The sequence below is a fragment of the Cucurbita pepo genome, chromosome LG04 (assembly GCF_002806865.2).
Source record: "Cucurbita pepo subsp. pepo cultivar mu-cu-16 chromosome LG04, ASM280686v2, whole genome shotgun sequence".
Lineage (NCBI taxonomy): Eukaryota > Viridiplantae > Streptophyta > Magnoliopsida > Cucurbitales > Cucurbitaceae > Cucurbita > Cucurbita pepo.
In genome coordinates, this window is record NC_036641.1 from 9,279,169 (window position 1) to 9,298,859 (window position 19,691).

At 35.9% G+C, this 19,691-nt stretch overlaps 3 protein-coding genes across 3 annotated transcripts; 2 read left to right on the forward strand and 1 right to left on the reverse strand.

Moving 5' to 3' along the window:
- The first annotated feature begins 1,467 nt into the window (after positions 1-1,467).
- LOC111792967 (cytokinin dehydrogenase 3-like) lies at positions 1,468-3,414 on the forward strand. Its single transcript, XM_023674602.1, has 5 exons — positions 1,468-2,107; positions 2,191-2,318; positions 2,414-2,689; positions 2,776-3,044; positions 3,123-3,414. The coding sequence occupies exons 1-5, from the start codon at positions 1,468-1,470 to the stop codon at positions 3,412-3,414; spliced, it is 1,605 nt and encodes a 534-aa protein (XP_023530370.1).
- Positions 3,415-7,818: 4,404 nt separating this feature from the next.
- On the forward strand, positions 7,819-12,045 carry LOC111793819 (receptor-like serine/threonine-protein kinase ALE2). The gene is made up of 7 exons (XM_023675869.1): positions 7,819-8,231; positions 8,560-8,634; positions 8,707-8,802; positions 8,894-9,541; positions 9,624-10,013; positions 10,091-10,334; positions 11,329-12,045. Exons 1-7 carry the CDS (start codon positions 8,150-8,152, stop codon positions 12,005-12,007), a joined length of 2,214 nt encoding a protein of 737 aa, XP_023531637.1. The 5' UTR covers positions 7,819-8,149; the 3' UTR covers positions 12,008-12,045.
- A 165-nt stretch (positions 12,046-12,210) lies between these two features.
- Positions 12,211-18,259, reverse strand: LOC111792921 (WD-40 repeat-containing protein MSI4-like). Its single transcript, XM_023674548.1, has 15 exons — positions 17,876-18,259; positions 17,430-17,493; positions 17,081-17,167; positions 16,932-16,994; positions 16,571-16,636; positions 16,403-16,477; positions 15,558-15,633; positions 15,096-15,312; positions 14,614-14,695; positions 14,214-14,287; positions 13,814-13,925; positions 13,625-13,699; positions 13,276-13,352; positions 12,914-13,013; positions 12,211-12,633 (listed from the first exon to the last, which is right to left on the reverse strand). Exons 1-15 carry the CDS (start codon positions 18,169-18,171, stop codon positions 12,532-12,534), a joined length of 1,566 nt encoding a protein of 521 aa, XP_023530316.1. The 5' UTR covers positions 18,172-18,259; the 3' UTR covers positions 12,211-12,531.
- Positions 18,260-19,691: the final 1,432 nt, after the last annotated feature.

Sequence of the window (19,691 nt, forward strand, 5' to 3'; positions counted from 1 at the left end):
AGAGAGAGAGAGAGAGAGAGAGAGAGAGAGAGAGAGAGAGAGAGAGAGAGCCCTTGATGGCTTCGACATTGGCAGCTACATAGTCACGTTACCTATTCTTCACTTCTTAAGAGTTAAACAGACCAACACGTGTTCTTACAACATGTTTTGTCCTCACTCACATGCAGAAAGAGATCGAATTTGACACTTGATGGCTCTGACATTCGCAACTATATAGTCACGTTACCTACTCCTCATTTCTTAAGAGTAAAACAGACCAACACATGTTCTTATAACATGTTTTGTCCTCACTCACATGCAGAGAGAGACCAAACTTGACATTTGCAGCTACATAGTCACGTTACCTACTCCTCACTTCTTAAGAGTCAAACAAACCAACACGTGTTCTTACAACATATTTTGTCTTCACTCACATGCATCTTAACAAGGTAGTAACTTTCATTTCTTTTAATCCTTTCTTAGTCCTCTTATTCTCATGATAGCTCTCATTCAAATGTGATCATAGTTCATTCATGTACCATTCATTCACTTCAGTAACACCTAAAAAAAACATTATTCAACAGCATTGCATGGGGAGAAACATAAAGTCCAAAACAAAACATTTATAATATTATTAAGCACTTTAGTTCATGCAAAAATGCCTTTAAAAATCATATATATTTAGTCATATTAATAATGTAAAGATGGATTATGTTGCAATTCCGACAGCATGGGACTGACAACCTAATTTGTCCCCAATATAAAATAATATTTGATGTAATATTTTAACTGAAAACCATGGGGCAAGATATGGGATAGCTCATAATAGAGGGAGCAATGTTAGTTAATTACATCCAATTAAATTTTTTTATTTAATCCCATTTTAGCCCCCAAAAGATCCAACAATTCACAATAATATACACTTCCCATAACCTTCTTTTCTTTATTACTCTTATAACCTAAACTTGGCGTAATTAATTTAGTCGGAGGTTTTTACTTATAAACTTCTATCCTTTTCCATGATTCTCATCTCGTTGGATTCGTTATAAGAAATTCTTTCATTTTAGTTAAAAAAAATAATAAAAAATGAATCGTGGACCAAGAACAACAATTTTGTCCGTGTGGTCCTGCGTGTGGGGTTGTACGTGAACGCATCGAGTCTGATCCATTTTGCTCCATCCGGCCTCCGTTTGTCTAATCCAATTTCAAATTTATTTTTACCATTTAGTTAAATTTTATAAACATCAATATGGGTGGTTACAAGTCATTAATTTAACCTTATTATTTAATTTGGTATATTTAAAGAATATTTTTGAGTTATTGGGTGAATTGCAGATTGACCAAATTTGACTTGATGTGGACCGTAGATCATAATCCAACGGTTATAATTTGCTAAAAATGGACCCCATAGTGGCTAAAACTTTACCTATAAGTACATGCGTCGGCTTCTTCTTTCCCTCGCCAACTCAATTACATCTCAGTCTAAAAATGGGTCGTGCCTTAGCCATGCGTTTCAAGTCCTCCATTGACAAATCCGAACCCTGGATCAACTTTCTCCCGGCATCCCCTTTCCCCGACCACCACGAGCTCACCGTCGCCACCAATCTCAGCTACGACCCCGCCGCCCTCTCCTCCGCTGCCACCGACTTCGGCCACATGCTCTCCAACCCACCAGCTGCCGTCCTCTTCCCTTCGTCTATAAACGACATCGTTTGCTTAATCAAACTTGCCAATTCCATTCCCGTTCCGTTCAACATCGCCGCCAAGGGCTGTGGCCACTCCGTCCGCGGCCAGGCAATGGCCGGAAACGGTGTAGTTGTCGAGATGACTTCCATGAATAATAATAATAATAATAATAATAATCATAATAATAATAATAACAGCAACAACAACACCCGAATTGCTATCTCCGGCAACCCCTCTACGGGATACTACGCCGATGTCGGTGGTGAGCAACTTTGGATTGATGTCCTCAATGCCGCTCTCGAACATGGACTCGCACCGGTGTCGTGGACTGATTATCTTTACCTCACCATCGGCGGGACGTTATCGAACGCTGGTATTAGCGGCCAAACGTTTCGATACGGCCCGCAAATTTGCAATGTTAGTGAACTCGACATCATTACAGGTATTGTTGTGTATGTAAAAATAGGATCAAATGGGACAAAGAAAAGGACATAATTTGATATTATTTGCATGTGTGTTTTGTAGGTAAAGGAGATTTTGTAAACTGTTCACCACAGAAGAATTGCGAGCTCTTCCATTCCGTCCTCGGTGGTTTGGGTCAATTTGGAATCATTGTTCGAGCTCGGATTTCCTTATTCCCAGCTCGAAAGAGGGTACGACTCTGTCTTTTAATAATCATTGGATGTGAATTCAAAAATCTGTATGTCTCTAATAATTGTACTGTCTGTCTGTCGTCATTTCGTTTTAGGTAAAGTGGGTTAGAATTCTCTACTCTAATTTTAGAGAATTTGCAAAAGACCAAGAACGATTAATCTCAATCAACGGAAGAGAACAAGAGGGAGCATTGGACTATTTAGAGGGTGTGCTTCTAATGCATGATGGTCCCCCAAACAGTTGGAGATCCTCCTTTTTTCCAACCTCTCATCACTCCAAAATCGTCTCTTTGATTAATCAACATTCCATTATTTACTGTTTGGAAGTCGCCAAATATTACGATCATCCCTCTCTCGATACAGTCGATAAGGTACTCATCGTAATCGTCCTCACATCCATACTACTTTCATCGTTTAGGGTTTTGATCTAAACCCTAGTTTCTTCTCGTTTATGTAGGAACTCGATGATTTGTTTGACGGGCTAAACTTTTTACCTGGGTACAAGTTCGAGAAGGATGTATCGTTCATTGATTTCCTAAATAGGGTTCGACACGGAGAATTGAGTCTTCGGTCTCAAGGGCTATGGGATGTTCCTCATCCATGGCTAAATCTCTTCGTACCCAAATCCGGTATTACCGAATTTGATTCAGGTGTTTTCAAGGATATCATTCTCAAACGAAAAGTTACAACAGGACCTATACTCGTCTACCCGATGAATAGGAGCAAGTAATTACTAAATCTCTTCAAATTTCTTGATTTTTATCGACAAGATCGACTAATTAAAGTTTGACGAAAAACAAATAGGTGGGATGACAAAATGTCAGCGGTTATACCAGACGAAGACGTGTTTTACACGATTAGTTTTTTGTATTCAAGCGGGTTCGATGATTGGGAATCCATGGATGAGCAAAACAAAGAGATATTAAGGTTCTGCAACAGTGTTGGTATGAAGATCAAGCAGTATCTTCCTCATTACAAAACACAAGAAGATTGGGCGAATCATTATGGATCAAAATGGAAATGGATTCAAGAGAAGAAGAACGAGTTTGATCCCAAAATGATTCTGTCTCCAGGACAGAACATTTTCAACCCTTGAACTCTTTTATTATTATTATTATTATTATTATTATTATTATTATTATTATTATTATTATTATTATTATAATAATATCCTGTCTGTCTGTCTGTCTGTCTTTTGTTAGGGTATTCCTCGTATAAATTTGGTTAGATTATTAAATAATAATAATATACTTAACCCATAATCTTTTTTAGAATTAAAATGTGAGGTGGCAGCCGTAATTATTGCATTAAAAGTATAAATGTGGGATATAATAATAGTAAGTTAAGAAGGCACGTGGGGGGCCTGTCCCCTTAGTACATTTATGCCCTACAAAAATCATGATTCGTATAATACTAAAAAGTTTATTAATGTTCTTTTTTTTATTATTTTTAAAAACATTATTATTAATTTTAAAAATGTGATTATGTCCACTAAATTAAGAATTATAAAATTATAAAAAAGGATGTTGTCAATTGGAGCCATTTTGTTTTCATTTTGTTTCGTTAATTATTATTAATTATTATGGAAGAAAAAAATGATTAGGGAAAAGAGTGTTATAATCAATATATTATTTTAATAAAATTATATTTATATATAATTTCGAACATGCGTGACCGACCAACCCAATTTCTAGCTTTTCATTCGGTGTTGCCTTATGTTTCTAAGCCGTGCACATGCCCTAGACTCTTTACACGTGATGGAATGTAGAGCACTAAGTTAAACTAAGTTAAACCGAGATCTCATATTAGTTGGAGAGATGAACAAAACATTCTTTTATAAGGGAACTAAAACCTTCTCATAATAGAAGTGTTTTAAAATTATGAGGTTGATGATGATACGTAAGCAAAAGTAGACAATATCCACTAACGGTGGTCTCGAACTATTACAGTTAACTTTTGGGGATGAAAGTTCTTAAGGGGCATTTGTCTTTTTCGTGTTTTGATTTGTATTTGGTTGTGTATTATTTCGATGTATGTATGTCAACCCATATCGTGATCTATGAAAAATCATATTAATTTCGAAAATTTAATTTTTTTCCCAAATAAAATAAGTAAATTAAAAGTTTATAATATATATAAAAACACATTTTTCACATCATTTTTATTAAAAATAAGGAAACAAAAAACCAGTTTAAAAACTAGGCTGTCTCAAACCTATCCTAAATCAATAGGGGTAGTTCATATCCTTAAATTATGTCACATGTTTCACCCAATAAATAAATAAATAAATAATGCATGAAAAACGTTTTTATATAATAAGTTGACCCACTTACATTAATATATACATATATAGTTGAAGAATATTCATAGCATATATTTTTTTTTAGGCATAGTTATGAGATCACGAGCGTTTTTATTTTCTCGTTTTTCGATCCCTCTAAAGTAATTTGTACACGTGAGCCTATATTCAGGTCCTATTGGGTATTAGTATTAGCATAAAGATATCGTGACACTAGGGATTCAATTATTATTTTGGATAAAGTATGACGTTATTTCATATTTAAGACATCAAATTCGTATCTTTTTTCACGAGTTGCATTTTTTTAAGAACGAAATGACTAACTAAACTATATGTTATAAAAGCTATACCTAACTTAACTTTTGACCGATATTAGTGGTTGGAAGTAGATTTATAGCATTGACTCGATTGCCTCAAAGACTAACTCGTATTGGATAAGCAATTGAAGTCAAAGTCATATGGTTGCTTGGGGTAGCAAAAAAGATTGTCGTATCATAACAATGAGAAGATGTTTGAAAAAATTGGAGATTATTGGGTTAGAAAATCTTGGTAGGGAATCTAGAACGAAAGTGAAATACCCATTTGGTTCAAATCCAAACAAGATGGATTAGATTACGAAGCAATCCCAAGTCTTGTCGTTGTCGTTGTCTTTGTCTTAGTTCTATAAGCTAGCTACTTTATTAGGGTAGGCACGAGATTGAGGCCAATGTGCATGTTCTTAGAAAATAATGGCAAACATACAAGATTTTGTAGAAGACTTACCAAGATATCTTTCTTCTTCTAGAAAAAATTAAGAATCTAAAGATATGACAAACAAGATCTGCGTACATATTATTCGTTGATTTATGTAACATAGAGTATCAAATGGGGTCAGCAAAATCGAATCTAAGATATTGTCTTATTTTTTGTATCTTTGAAAATGTAACAGCTCAAGTTCAATCTCACTGATAGTAGATATTATTCATTTTGGTTCGTTACATATCATCGTCAGCCACACGGTTTTTAAAATGTGTCTACTAGAGAGAAGTTTCCACAAACTTATAAGAAATGTTTTGTTTCCCTCTCTAATGAACGTGGGATCTCACAGAAAATATCACTTTCACTCATTTTCCATATGCATGACTTTGGTATTCATGTGGCCGTCCCTATCTCATCAAATTTAACCTAACTTTTACTTTTTATGCCTGTACACAAACGTCTTCGTAATAGTATGATATTGTTTGTTCTAAATTCGCTGAGTTTTAGTTTTAGACTCTAGACGAGAAAGTTTCATATAAAAAGATTATCTTTAAGTTCGTGAATTCGGAAGATATTGGACCTAAGTTTTGAGAGATGAAGTGACATCACAAACATCCACTTTTTCACGATACCATATATATATATATATCACTTTATATAGTATGATAGTAACTAATATTTGAGTTTACTATAAATTTGATTTTTGAATTTGCAATATTATCCAAATTACAAACATTATTATTTTCTTCAAATATTTATGATATGGTACCTTTTTTATTGACTATGGGAGGTGAGACTAAGTAGATTTATGAGCATATAATAAAAAATCAAATCAAACATTAATTATTGAGATTTTGTCAGTATAATATCAACCTATGATCGGACAACAAAATCCTACACGTAATCTTTGACAATGTCTCAAAATTACCTTTTTAATGCTAAAAAAACAAACTAAAATCTTCACCTACCATATTCTCTCTCTCTTTTTTTTAATATTTACTTAAAATTCTTCTCTTTTTTTCGTGGGCTGGGCCATTCGATTAGCCCAGATCCATTTGAAGTAAATTGGGCCAACAGGCTTTTTGGGCTCTTTGATATGGTTTGGGCCATTCGATTAGCCCATATCCACTTTAAGTAAATTGGGCCAACAGGCTTTTTGGGCTGTTGATATGGTTTGGGCTATCGATTAGCCCAGACCCATTTGAAGTAAATTGGGCCAACAGGCTTTTTGGGCTGTTTGATATGGTTTGGGCCATTCGATTAGCCCAGATCCATTTCAAGTAAATTGGGCCAACAGGCTTTTTGGGCTCTTTGATATGGCTTGGGCCATTCGATTAGCCCTGATCCATTTCAAGTCAGTTGGGCCAACAGGCCTTTTGGGCTGTTTGATATGGTTTGGGCTATTCGATTAATGACTTCAATTTATTCATTATTGCTGATGTTTGAATTATCATCTTTTTAACCCTTTTTTCAACTTTTTGTATGCAATTCTTTTTTTTTTTTTAAATATAATTTTATTTTGCATCCATTTCTTTGTTGTATGTACGAGAATTCAAACATTTAATATAAGAAAATGAGAGAGAAAATGACAGCCGTTACTGTTGAGTTATATTTATTTTAGCTCGATTATATTGAACTTCAAAAGACAGTTCATTTGGGCAATTTATGTGTTTGTATCATTATCAACTACTTTAAAATATTTTTTATTTATAGTTTTAGTAAATTTAGATTTATATAGTAAAGATGGAATAGCTCTAGCGATCATTATAAAGTTGTCCAATCGAGTCTAACTTCAAGAACTAACACAACATCATTGAAATGGAACAACATTGACCGAACGAAATGATAAAAAGAGAGATCTACCAACGTTTGAAACAGAGAGTGTGGTGTGGTCACGAATGAGAAGATACTTTTGCCTTGATAGAGTAAATGCGGCTAGGTTGCTTGTGGTATGATGTGTAGCCCACCTCATACATACGAGAATCTGAAATTTAGACTGGGTAGGTTTTGATATATTTTAGCATAAAATACTATTTTGTATATTTTAAAAATTCATAAAATTAAAATTCATTAAAATACAGAAACTAAAACAGAATATTCTGAATTTTTGAAAAGATTCAATAAATTTTTAAAATTTTGAAATAATTTTTATTTTCCTAACATTTTTTAAGCAAAGGAAAACTACAAACTACTCTATCCAGTTTAATCTTGCTATAAATGATCATTAATTCAAAACCGTTTTCTTTCCCATTCAAAAAAAAAAAAAAAAAAAAAAAAAAAAAAAAAAAAAAAAAAAAAANCACAACGATTTGAGTGTGGAATTTTGAGCCCATCAATTTAGATATTAAGTCGGTGATTGAAGTTGTGAAGATGCAGAAACTTAAGTAGCAATTTCTACCATTTTTAAACAAAAAGTAGAATAAAATAACATTGTATCCGTAAAAATGGCGAAGAACAGGAAGCTCTGAAAACCAAGCACAAAATCAGAGCACCAATCTCAAAAACCCAAAACAAAATTTGATTCCCAGTTGAAAAAATCGAAAAAAAGAAGCAAATAAGAACAGGGTCTCATTCATTCTTTAGAGATTTTGCGTCAGTTTCTTTCAGAGAAACGCTTCTTTTGGTTTCGCTCATTCAAAACGGATGCTTCGTAGAGCTCTGGGTTTTTCAATACAGCGCCCTCCTCATTGTTCTTGCTTGCTTCAACTTTTAAATCCCTAACTCATTCCTTTGAATCTGTTTCTTCTGTTTCTTCGATGTTGAATAAATTTATGGTCGTTTGAGTTTGTATGAGATGGAGGTTCTGGTTCCAACCATTCTTCACCTACTGATTCTTTTGGTCACTGTTCATGCTTCCGAGCTTCGGGAAATTGCAGGTACATTTCTTCCTTATTCGCATTTGGATTTTACAATCTGAGTAGTTGACATTTGAATGAACTTGAGTTGATCTAGTGGAATTGCTGTTCTTGTTTGAAGTTTAATCCAATTCTTAGTTCATTCACAACACCGAAGATTTTAGTGAAAATATACAGAATCATGGAGAAATGACAATGTGATATGTCTGGATCTAGGTTTTTGAACTTCTGGAGAATCATGAAGTTCATAGTTCGACAAATTTGAACTTCATTCATGGAATATTTTCATGGTTGCTTGATCCTATCTACTTGAAACTCTTTGTTTGATTGGTTAAATTTGATGTTCCAGAGCCTTATATCTCTCCAGCAGTAGCTCTTTCCCCTAATAATGCATTACCACTTCTGAATCATTCCCCGGAAGAAGGTATCCTGTTAAATTGTTCTTGAACAAACAAACTCTCTCCCTGTTGCTTATTTTCTAGTGTCTTTTATGAAGCTCCTTCCCCTCACAAGGACATGGGACACTCTCATGATGCTGAACAGCCAATTCTTCCACCACAAGAAGCTCATGATGTTGAACAGCCAAATGAAGGTATATGTCCACTTCCACTTAAGTTTCTTCTCATCTAGATTACAGACAGATGAAGTTAGTATTCAAGAACATGTTCCACTGTCTTTTCTAGATTGTTCGGCTACCCTATGCACCGATCCGTATACAAATACTCCCCCGGGATCCCCCTGTGGTTGTGTTTGGCCTATACAAGTTCGACTTCGTTTCAGTGTTCCCCTCTATACCTTCTTCCCCCTAGTTTCAGAGCTGGCTGCTGAAATTGCTGCTGGAGTATATGTTAAGCGAAGTCAAGTTCGTGTTATTGAGGCCAATGCAGCTTATCAGCAACCAGATAAGACTGTTGCCCTTATTGACTTAGTCCCACTTGGGGAAAAATTTGACAATACTACAGCCTTTTTGACTTACCAAAGGTTTTGGCATAAAAAAGTTTCTATCAATGCTTACTATTTTGGGAACTATGAAGTGTTATACGTTCGATATCCAGGTTTGCCTCGATCGCCCCCTCCTGGAGTTTCAGGGCTAGATAATGAGCCTCATTTGACTAATACTAACAATGCGAGGACAGTAAAACCAGTCGGTGTCGATGTGCACAACAGACAGCCAAAAGATAGAATTAGTGATGGTATGATTGCTATCATCACCCTATCAACTACTGTTGCAGTGGGCTCATGTCTTGTTACTGCTTGGATTTTGATCTTTACACACAATGATGCAAAACCAAATCCACATGTTTCGTTATCCGCCCTCAATAAGCCATCAGGTAACATGGATTGCCAACTTATGCAGCCTCCAACGGTGGTTCTATCCTCTTGTAGCGTTTTTAAGTTTATACAATCTTGCAGGTGCTGGTGGATCAGTTATGGCAACCATGCCTAGTTCTTCCTCTTTATCCTTTGGATATAGCATTGCTTCATATTCAGGATCAGCCAAGATCTTCAGTGCCTCTGACATAGAGAGAACCACAAATAATTTTGATCCTTCAAGAATACTGGGGGAGGGTGGGTTTGGACGTGTTTACAGTGGCACGCTCGAAGATGGTATCGAAGTAGCAATCAAAGTTCTCAAGAGAGATGATCATCAGGGCGGTCGAGAATTCTTGGCTGAAGTTGAAATGCTTAGCCGCCTCCACCACAGAAATTTGGTCAAGTTGATTGGAATATGTACTGAGGAGCATAACTGTTCCTTGGTGTATGAACTTGTTCCAAATGGCAGTGTTGAATCTCATTTACATGGTAAGAAAGTGATGTTCATGCGTTTCCTTTGTAGTATAAGCAGCATGGTTCCATTTTTCTCTATACTTTTCTGTCAGGTATAGATAAGGAAACTGGCCTACTTGATTGGGGTGCCAGGATGAAGATAGCGCTGGGCGCTGCTCGGGGTTTATCCTATCTACATGAGGATTCGAGTCCTAGAGTCATACATCGAGATTTCAAATCGAGTAATATCTTACTAGAACATGATTTTACACCAAAAGTTTCCGACTTCGGGTTGGCTCGAACTGCAACAGATGAGGAAAGCAGACACATAACTACACATGTCATGGGAACTTTCGGGTATAGCATTCCTTCCTTTTGAACGTTATTAGAAGTTCTTTTGGATTTCACCATGCCAAATATAGTAAAGAGCCAAGTTGAGTTTGCGGTAGTTAATTTACTTTTCACATTCTTCTCTTAAGCATGCTTGTTGTAATGTATGCACGTTGTCTTAGTAACAAACTAAACTCATCGCTACCAGATATTGTCCTCTTTGAGCTTTTCTTTCGGGGTTCCTTTCAAGGTTTTTAAAACGCGTCTGCTAGGAAAAGGTTTACACACCATTATAAAAAAAAGTTTTGTTCCCCTCTCTAACCAATGTGAGATCTCACAATTCATCCCCCTTTAGGGCCCAGCGTCTTCGCTGGCACTCGTTCCCCTCTCCAATCAATGTTGTTCCCATCGCTAATCGATGTGGGATCTCACAAGCCACCCTTCTTTGGGGCTCAACGTCCTCGCTAGCACACTGCCTAGTGTTTGGCTCTAATACTATTTGTAACAGCACAAGCTTATCGCCAGCAGATACTGTCCTTTTTGGACTCTTTCTCTCGGGTTTTCTCTCGAGGTTTTTAAAATGCATCTGCTGGGAAGAAGTTTTCACACTCTTATAAAGAAGGTTTTGTTCCCCTCTCTAACCGATGTGGGATCTCAGAGTCTCAACTTGAGCCACCCTAAAAAGCTACAAAATAGAATTTGGAACATGTTATTACAAGTGCAATTAAGTTAAACTAGGCTAAGATTTTGCTTGAATCATGAAAATCTTGAATAGATGTTGAAAACTTGAATTATAGCAAACTTGATTACATTCAAGTCTTAGAGTAAACGTTTATTCTTGATTTCAACTTGAGTAGCAACTCTGAGATATCCTCATCAACGATGTACTTGTGGAAACAAACCCCAAATATGCATAATAATAATGTGATTGGTATGGATTTGTTTTCTTTCGTTTTTGTATTCCATGCCTTCTCTTTCTCTTCCTTGACTTATTGTCTCTCGTGTACTCTCGTGTACTCAGGTATGTGGCTCCAGAGTATGCGATGACTGGCCATCTACTTGTGAAGAGTGATGTTTATAGTTACGGAGTTGTTCTACTTGAACTATTAACAGGTAGGAAACCAATTGATATGTCTCAACCACCCGGTGAAGAAAATCTTGTTGCTTGGGCTCGTCCACTCCTCACCAGCAAAGAAGGTCTAGATGTTATAATTGATAAATCACTAGATTCCAATGTTCCTTTTGAAAACATTGCCAAAGTTGCAGCCATTGCTTCAATGTGTGTGCAACCAGAGGTGTCACACCGACCTTTCATGAGTGAGGTCGTTCAAGCATTGAAACTAGTTTGCAACCAATGTGATGAGGTTCGAGAAACAAGCTCACAAACTAATTCGAGCTCAAAGAACTCATCTGTGGATATGAATGATGAAGCTTCGAGTTCAAAACTCGTGCTAGACTCTTTTCATAGCGAATATTTAGTACCTAACGCAATTTCAGGTCTTGATGGTATCGATACACGTCTCTCGATTTCAGACTTGTTAAATACTTCCATTGATATGGGAATGCAAGAATCAAGATCACTCAGAAGATGCTTCAGTTCCGCTCCTCTTAGAATCGAGAAAAGCAAAAGAAACTTTTGGCAAAGAATGAGAAGTAGCATGAGTGAACATGGAATGCTTAGATTATCTCATACTCTCTAAACATGAACACATACTAATTAGGACTAACTGGCTTCCTGAGCAGCTTGCAATGATATATGCAACATCTTGTTGGAATTGTCGTTCAGTTTTTTCCCCTTTTTTTTCACATATTCTGACCTGTAATATCATATATAGTATCCACTACACTTCAAAATTAAAATACACATACACATTAGGGAGTAAAGATTGGCTAAATGAGTTGGTTCAGGCAAAAATAAGAATCCCAGCTTCTAAACACGAAATAACGAGTTTAAACAGCCAATTTAAAGAATTCTCCAAGTATTCTAAGGAAACAAGATGATTCAATTCATTGATGGTGACCCGGTAGGCCATATTCATTCTACTATAATGGTAGTGAGAGAACCGGATATTCCAAATACTTGCACACAAGTAGAGAGAAAAAAGGAAAAAAAAAAGGAATAAAACACTAAGATAGACTAGAATTCAAATCCTACGACAACGACAAGATCTACAACCTAGTGTGTTGTCTGAAGAAAACAAAGGTAGAAAACTTCACGAAGTTCTCAAGGCTTTGCAGCACATTCAATTACGTGAGATTTGAACTTTTCAAGCTCAGCTAACACCTCATCTTCCGGCCGATAAATTAGATCACTCATGCGCCATATCTGCAACTCATAAAAATTTCAAGAGACAATTAGCACCCCTCCAACCAACCCCAAACTAACAATAAAACCGACCCTATCCAGTGTAGGCAACCTAGAGAAAAAAGCTCATGGTCCTTGTATTTGCTTTGAAGGGTGCAAACCTTTTTCATGCTAACTTCGTTATTTGAATCCTACCCTCACAAACCATACAATTCTATTTCTTTTCTCTTTGTGTTTATGTGTGTGGGTGGGTGGTGGTGTCGGGGAGAAGGGGAGAGAGAGAAAGCGAGAGTTAGTGGACCTGCAACGTTCCTCCTCCACCAGTCGTATCACAATCATCAGATACACTGACAAGAGTCCATGGATCAGAAGCATTCCAATGGAAGTCAACGACTTTATCCCTGTATGTGACAAAAAGGTCATATGAGAAGGACGTATACATTGAAGTACAATATTTTCGGATTAACCACTAGTACATGACAAAAAGCAGTAACCAAAAGCAAACGAAAAAGAGAAGCCCAGAAACAGGGATTTGTTGTTGGGGGTTGACAGAAAAGTTGCAGTTCCCATAAAGGAAAAAACTGGTATTTAAAAAAAAGTTATTTTTCTTTTGTTGGTAAAAGTTCATGCTAAAAACCAAGAAAGGCAGTAACAATTTTAAACCTGTGCCCAGCATGCTGGAAAAATAGGCCTGGAGGAGCAGCAGGTGTCCTTGTAGCTCGTTCTGTCTTTTTACCAACCTGGAATGCATATATGTTGAGACCACAAAGAACATTAGAATCTGTACTACAAAATATCCAATAGAAATCAAAAGACAGATTAATAAACATGGACTACAGCCCCATATCACATATGCTAAAAAGTATCAGCCAAATGTAGTGGAAGTTTATGGAATCAGATCTTCAAGTTTAACATATTGCTTCCCTGACTTCCAGCATCAAATGAACCCCAGGTATCCACAAGAACCAAGATAATAAAAAATAAAATATGGCTTTAATCTCAAACGGTGTACCTTATCATAGTCCCAAATATTTAACAGCCCATCCTCTGCAGAACTTCCAAAGACGGATGATTTATCTGGGGACCACTGAGTAAATACACATGAACCAGTATGCATGATCTCAGCTAATAACAAAAGCATTTCAAATAAAACTAGCAAGTAATAAGACGAGACATAATCAGATTAAAACAAAAAGAATACCTGAACACAAAGAACAGCAGCTTTGTGACCCTCAAATTTATAGATGGGTGAGCCTACTCCGTTAGAAGTGAGATTACGACGATCGAACAAGCGAATAGAATTATCTGCTGAACTGAAGAGAAATTTGTGTCAACATATAACTAATATGTGAACAGTGTACATCACCTCACAAATTCCATTCTCCTAAATTCTAAATGCAATGTCAATCAAATGATGAGACCAAATGGTACATGACGGCCTAATTAAGTCGGGGCAAAAAGCAGTAAGACCACAGTACAGTTTGATATTTCTACTCACTCCCTATCTCAGTATATTTATTATATTTTTTGTATAAATAAATGAGGCCTCATTTTCCAATAAACATTAGTATTTAAAAATAAAATAAGACATTAAAATTTACCCTGTTATGATAAGATTATCATCATGGGGATTCCAATCAACACAATGAAGATCAGCATTATGTGCTTTTTCGACCTGCCAACCAGAATGAAAGATATACTAGCATGAAGAAAAACTCCTAAAATATAACAATGAAACATAAAATCAGAAAATGGGACATCCATTTCATCTTGCAGGATGGATTTCCCACACACAACACTGGTAGACTACAAAGAAGCACGATGGAAATCTTATCCTATTAACATCCGCCAGTATAATTAAACAAAAAAAATTACTTATAGTAGGAGAATGACAAGTTTGTAATTTTATCAAATGCACGCTCTATAACACGCATTTCAACTTCCACATTATATGTGAAGGAATAACCCTATAAAGAGAAAATTAAACAAGAGAATTATGACCTTTACAGCTGGGCTAGTGCCAGTACGAGCATCCCATAATATCAGGCAAGAATCATCTCCCACACTGCAAAACTCCTGTGCACTTAAGAAGGCAAATAAAAGGAGGGGGTTGTTGGTTAAACTTGGAAAAGAGAGCACTATAAATTAGACTTACATCCACTCAAGTGAAATAAAGTCATTGTACATGAACATGAAGGCGTGAATTAAAATAGTTTAAAACAGCACAATTTTATTTATGTTTTTCCACAATTTTCAGTTTTGTGAAGACAGCATAATGCAAGAGTTATTCACTACTTGATGGTTTATTTCTATCGAGATTTATGAGCACTACTTTTATTCAGAAACCAACCCTCATCCCCAAGGCAAAATCCTACCACCCCAGATAGAAATCACCATCTACTGTACCATCTCAATAAGTCCAAATATGGCTAATTCTCAAAATAAAAACGGGGATGGCTCATAAATTGGAGCTAAGATATTACTTGGACGGACAGAAGGTAACATCTTCAACAGTATCCTCGTGGCCATGGTAAACTCCTCGTGGCCCAATAGAAGGCCCTTCAGCAGTTTTATCATTTGTTTCTCCTGCCTTTTTTATGATAGAACCACCAGATCCCGGTGACTTTGAGGCAGCAGCGTCTGAGGCGGCAGTTGTTATATGGTCCTGGATACTCCATAAAACTACTAACTTGTCCTTCCCTGCCATAAGATTAAATGCATCTGAGAAATGGAACCCCATTCGTAACATCCCAAAACCATAAGATAGTCATAACTCCATAAAGCAAATAAATGGATAGGCTCTGAAAAATATAAAAAATAAAAAATAAAAAAATCGGGACATCTAAATTTGAAACAATGATAGAGATGAGTAAAAACTTTTGACAGTGGGTCTAATTAGCATGACCAAGTTTAAGAGGAAAAAAAAAAACTGGAAAGCTTTCAACCTCCAGAGAGAACATAAGGTTCAGTGGGGCACATTGCTAGAGCAAACTCAGCATTTTCTTGATGACCAGTAAGAATCTGCAAATGAACAATAAGTTAACACAAAATTGCACGATGAAGGTTTCACAATAAGAAAATTTAGAATGTGCATGCCACAAACGCCAGAAGAATTTATCTTAAAGTTTTCAGGTTGAGCAATAATTAAGCAGAGTAACATGAGACAAGAAGCTCTACACTTATAGATGACTTGTCACAGGGTTGGAAAGCCACCTCAGCTCTAGATAATAATTTTGGAAAATCTCCCCCAGATTTAAACTATGAAATTCTTGGACCTTTTACACACGCAAGACAACAAATTAGGCAGCCTATAAATCAACCATGACTGCAGCATTTAACAGTAAGAAAGTTAACTAAACTCATTGGATACGTCAATATCTCACTATACTTCTACAACGGGATCCAGCCAAGCCCAAAATTTTAATCTAAGAGGCTTCAAGAGTTTCAGAGTCCCAAAAAGAAAGCAAAGCACAGAGTTGAATCTCTCTCATTTGACACCATATTCATGTTTAGAGCTTGAATGAGAATCTAAAACAATGTAGTATAAATAATGTCTCCCATCTCATCAGCAATTTGTGAAAGTCGCCATCATGATGCAGAGCCCAAAAAGTAAAATGGTAACATCAGTTTTGCTTTAATGCAAGCCATAGTTTCAGCATCAATGTTACGTATTCTTCATTGGTTGTAGTAACAAGAAGGAGAAGAGATATGCGCCCGATCTTTAGAATAATAGCAACACGTAAAAGACAGCAACAAACTGTCTGGGCGGTTGAGTTTTTAGCAGAATTACCAAATCTGGGCGAGAATTTGTGGCACCAAGGACAGCATGACGATTAGGCTGTGCCTCAACATCCCAAATGAGAACCTGAATGGTGAATACCAAAGAGATTTAAAGCAATAGTGGTTGAATATATGTACTCCTTGGAATAATGGAGAAACTAAAATTAAAAACGCATACATCTGGACTATCAGTGTGTGTAGCAACAATTCTAGCATTCTGGGGAAGTTCCCTAATTCTGTTAACCTGGAAAAATGTTCAACGAAGACCATTAGAAATAAAATAGAATTTTAATACAACTCGTCATTTTCAGTCAATTTCCACATCCAACCAAACAGCTACAACTATTCAAAGAAGGCAATATAAATGTTCGAGACTGAGAAAAACCTTAAAACTCAAATAGGAAAAAATAATGTAACAATAATCACATGGAAACATGGAAATACAGCCTGACGGGATCAAACAACTTATATGAATTTCATTATAGCTCATACTTTAATATGTTTCATACTTCATTATTCGAGAATTTTCATATCCATACCTCACCAGGGTGTATGATAGTCTTGTACTTCTTTACAAATGGAGAGCGTGCTTCTTCATTGAACTGAAATACAATAATAACACATGATAAATTGATTAAGTAGCATGACAAAAGTCCATAGAGCTTTAAATTTTGAAATTGATCAACACCTGAGAAATGTGCTCCGCAGCTGCAACCCTGGGCTTCACAACTTCACAATTTGCAATGACCAGTGTATTCGGAACACTACCATCAGTCTGGCGACAAGGAATGAAAAATAAATAAATAAACTATGAACAACGCTTACAGAACGATCTTCAACTAAATGTAGAACATTTCTACCTCTAGCCTCCTATCAAAAATTCATAAATAACTAGTTTCTCTCCTCACATGATGTTTCGGTCCTAATTTTCATGATTAACCAATAGGTTCAGGCTCCAGCACAATTACAGCAACATATAAACAATAAAGCCAAATAAAATAAAATAAAAACTAGATTTGACCTCGACTGTGGTTTACCTGTTCAGATAGATAAAGCCGCTGTCGATTCTTATACGTCGCTTGCTCGAGCTGAGGACCCCACCTAAAACCCAGAAAAGAGTCAAACTCAAATCAAAGAAACGCCATATAAACACCCCCATCCCCAAACTAGCCGTAGAGGTAGCGAAATGGAAAAAACCCTACCCTGCGAAGTAATAAACACAATGCAATATGATAACAATAGCAGCTTATCCACCCGTTTTTACAAGCTCAAAGTAGCAGACGCGGGACAAATAGTAAAACCCTAAAAACTTACAACCAACAGATCCAGTAACCCAATGGAGGCGATTTTCTCCAACAAGTAAGAAAAATAACGAGAAACCCAAGTCAAATTAACACCAAACAGAAAACCCTAGAAAAAAGAAAGAAGGAATCATCTACATTACACTAGGTTCTTCAAAACAGAACAAGAGTGAGTAGAGTACCGGCAAGAGAGAGAAGGCCAAACAAGATTGTGGTTGGCGAACCAGTCGTAAAGAACAGGAACAAGAGACTTCCACTGAGTGTAGCGCTCGTCGACAGAGGGTTGTTGCTGAGCCTTCATCTTCTTAGCTTGCTGCTCGTCCTTCTTCTCGTCCTTGGGCTTCGGCTTGCGGCCTCTGGTCTCCTTCTTCTTCACAACAGGTTGCTGCTGCAGCTGCTGTTGCTGTTGTTGAGGCTGTTGCTGCTGCTGCTGCTGCTGCTGCTGCTGCTGCTGCTGCTGCGACTGAGAAGAGTCCATAGCTAACTGGAGCTTGGGTCCGATTTTTCTCGCTTTAAATCCTTTTGCTCTCGCGGCTAAACGCGACCCCACCCAAGTCTCCCAACTTGTACGCACAAATTATACTAATCTCAGACAAAATCATGCCTCGCTCCATTTTGGAAATGGATCGATCATGATCATGATCCCTTACCATCTACGCTCCATTTCGTGACACGTGTCAGAATCTAGATTATTTTAAGGGACTAACTAGTTCTTGCCTTGCTGTCAACTCTTTAAATTCCGTATCCAGAGGCCAAAAAAAAAAAAAAAAGGTAATATTGTAAATTAGTCAATTTTTTAATTATGGTTTTAATTTTTAAAGAGCCTTTAATATATATATTTTTTAAATAGTGTTTAATTTTGTATTTAATAGATTATTGGACTTTTTAAAACAATAAATAGATTATAGTGATTATAATGGCAATCCCTGAATCTCGAGCTACGTGGCGTTCTAACCGAGCAAAAAAGTGGGACTGCTTGACGTTACATATTAGAACTCAAAGCACGATTCGCATCATTATGTTCGATAAAAGGAATGAGGGATGTTCCAATAGAAAAACATTGGAAGGGAAAAATACTTAAAAGATGAACTTGTTCCCATTCAATAGTCAATAATTCTATGGAGCTGGAACAATTTGTTCTTATTGGATACGTGGTTTCAGGGTCAAAAAATTTCCCGTGGCTGACATATAATATTCATTTTGACTTGGTGATAAATAAAGCATCACACTTTTTTTTTTATCTCTCATAAATTTCATAAAATGAAGTTTCTGAAGAATCCGTGACCAGTCTTATTAAATGGTTAATGATCCAACAAACTTTTAACTGTGTCAAATAGTTTTGTTTTACGTATTTACATTTTGGTAAGAATAACAAATTCATTCTCGATTGGTTGATGCATTAAACTTTCAATTTTGATTCTAATGATAATTGATTGAGATATATATAACTAAAAACTTCACTTACGAAATATAATATCAAAAGTTTAAGATATTCCTATTACATGATGTGATGAAATGATTTGATACAAACAAAATTAAAGTAATAAATTTAAAGTTGAAAACCTACTATATTAGTTATGAAAACCTACTATATTAATTACTACCGCATTTGGTAACTAATCAATTATTTATTTATTTATAAATTTAGGCTAGTTTTCCTACCAAATTTAATTACTAAAGAGACATTTGAAGTTTTAGCAAAATTAAAAAAAATAAGTTTTTTAAAACTATATATATATATATATATATATATATATATTTTTAGTTCTCATAACTCTACATTAGAAAGTAGGTACCAAAACAAATAAACAAATAATCTATGATATAGATAAAACTTATTTTTTAAAAGACCAAAACCTCACTTTACAAACGTTTAGTTTTTAATAATTGCGTTCGTTTTCTCATCATTTCTATATAATATGTTTCATATTTCTTAACAAAATATTTGATTTTTTAGCTAAATTCAAAAAAATAAAAACAAGTTTTTAATTATTTTTT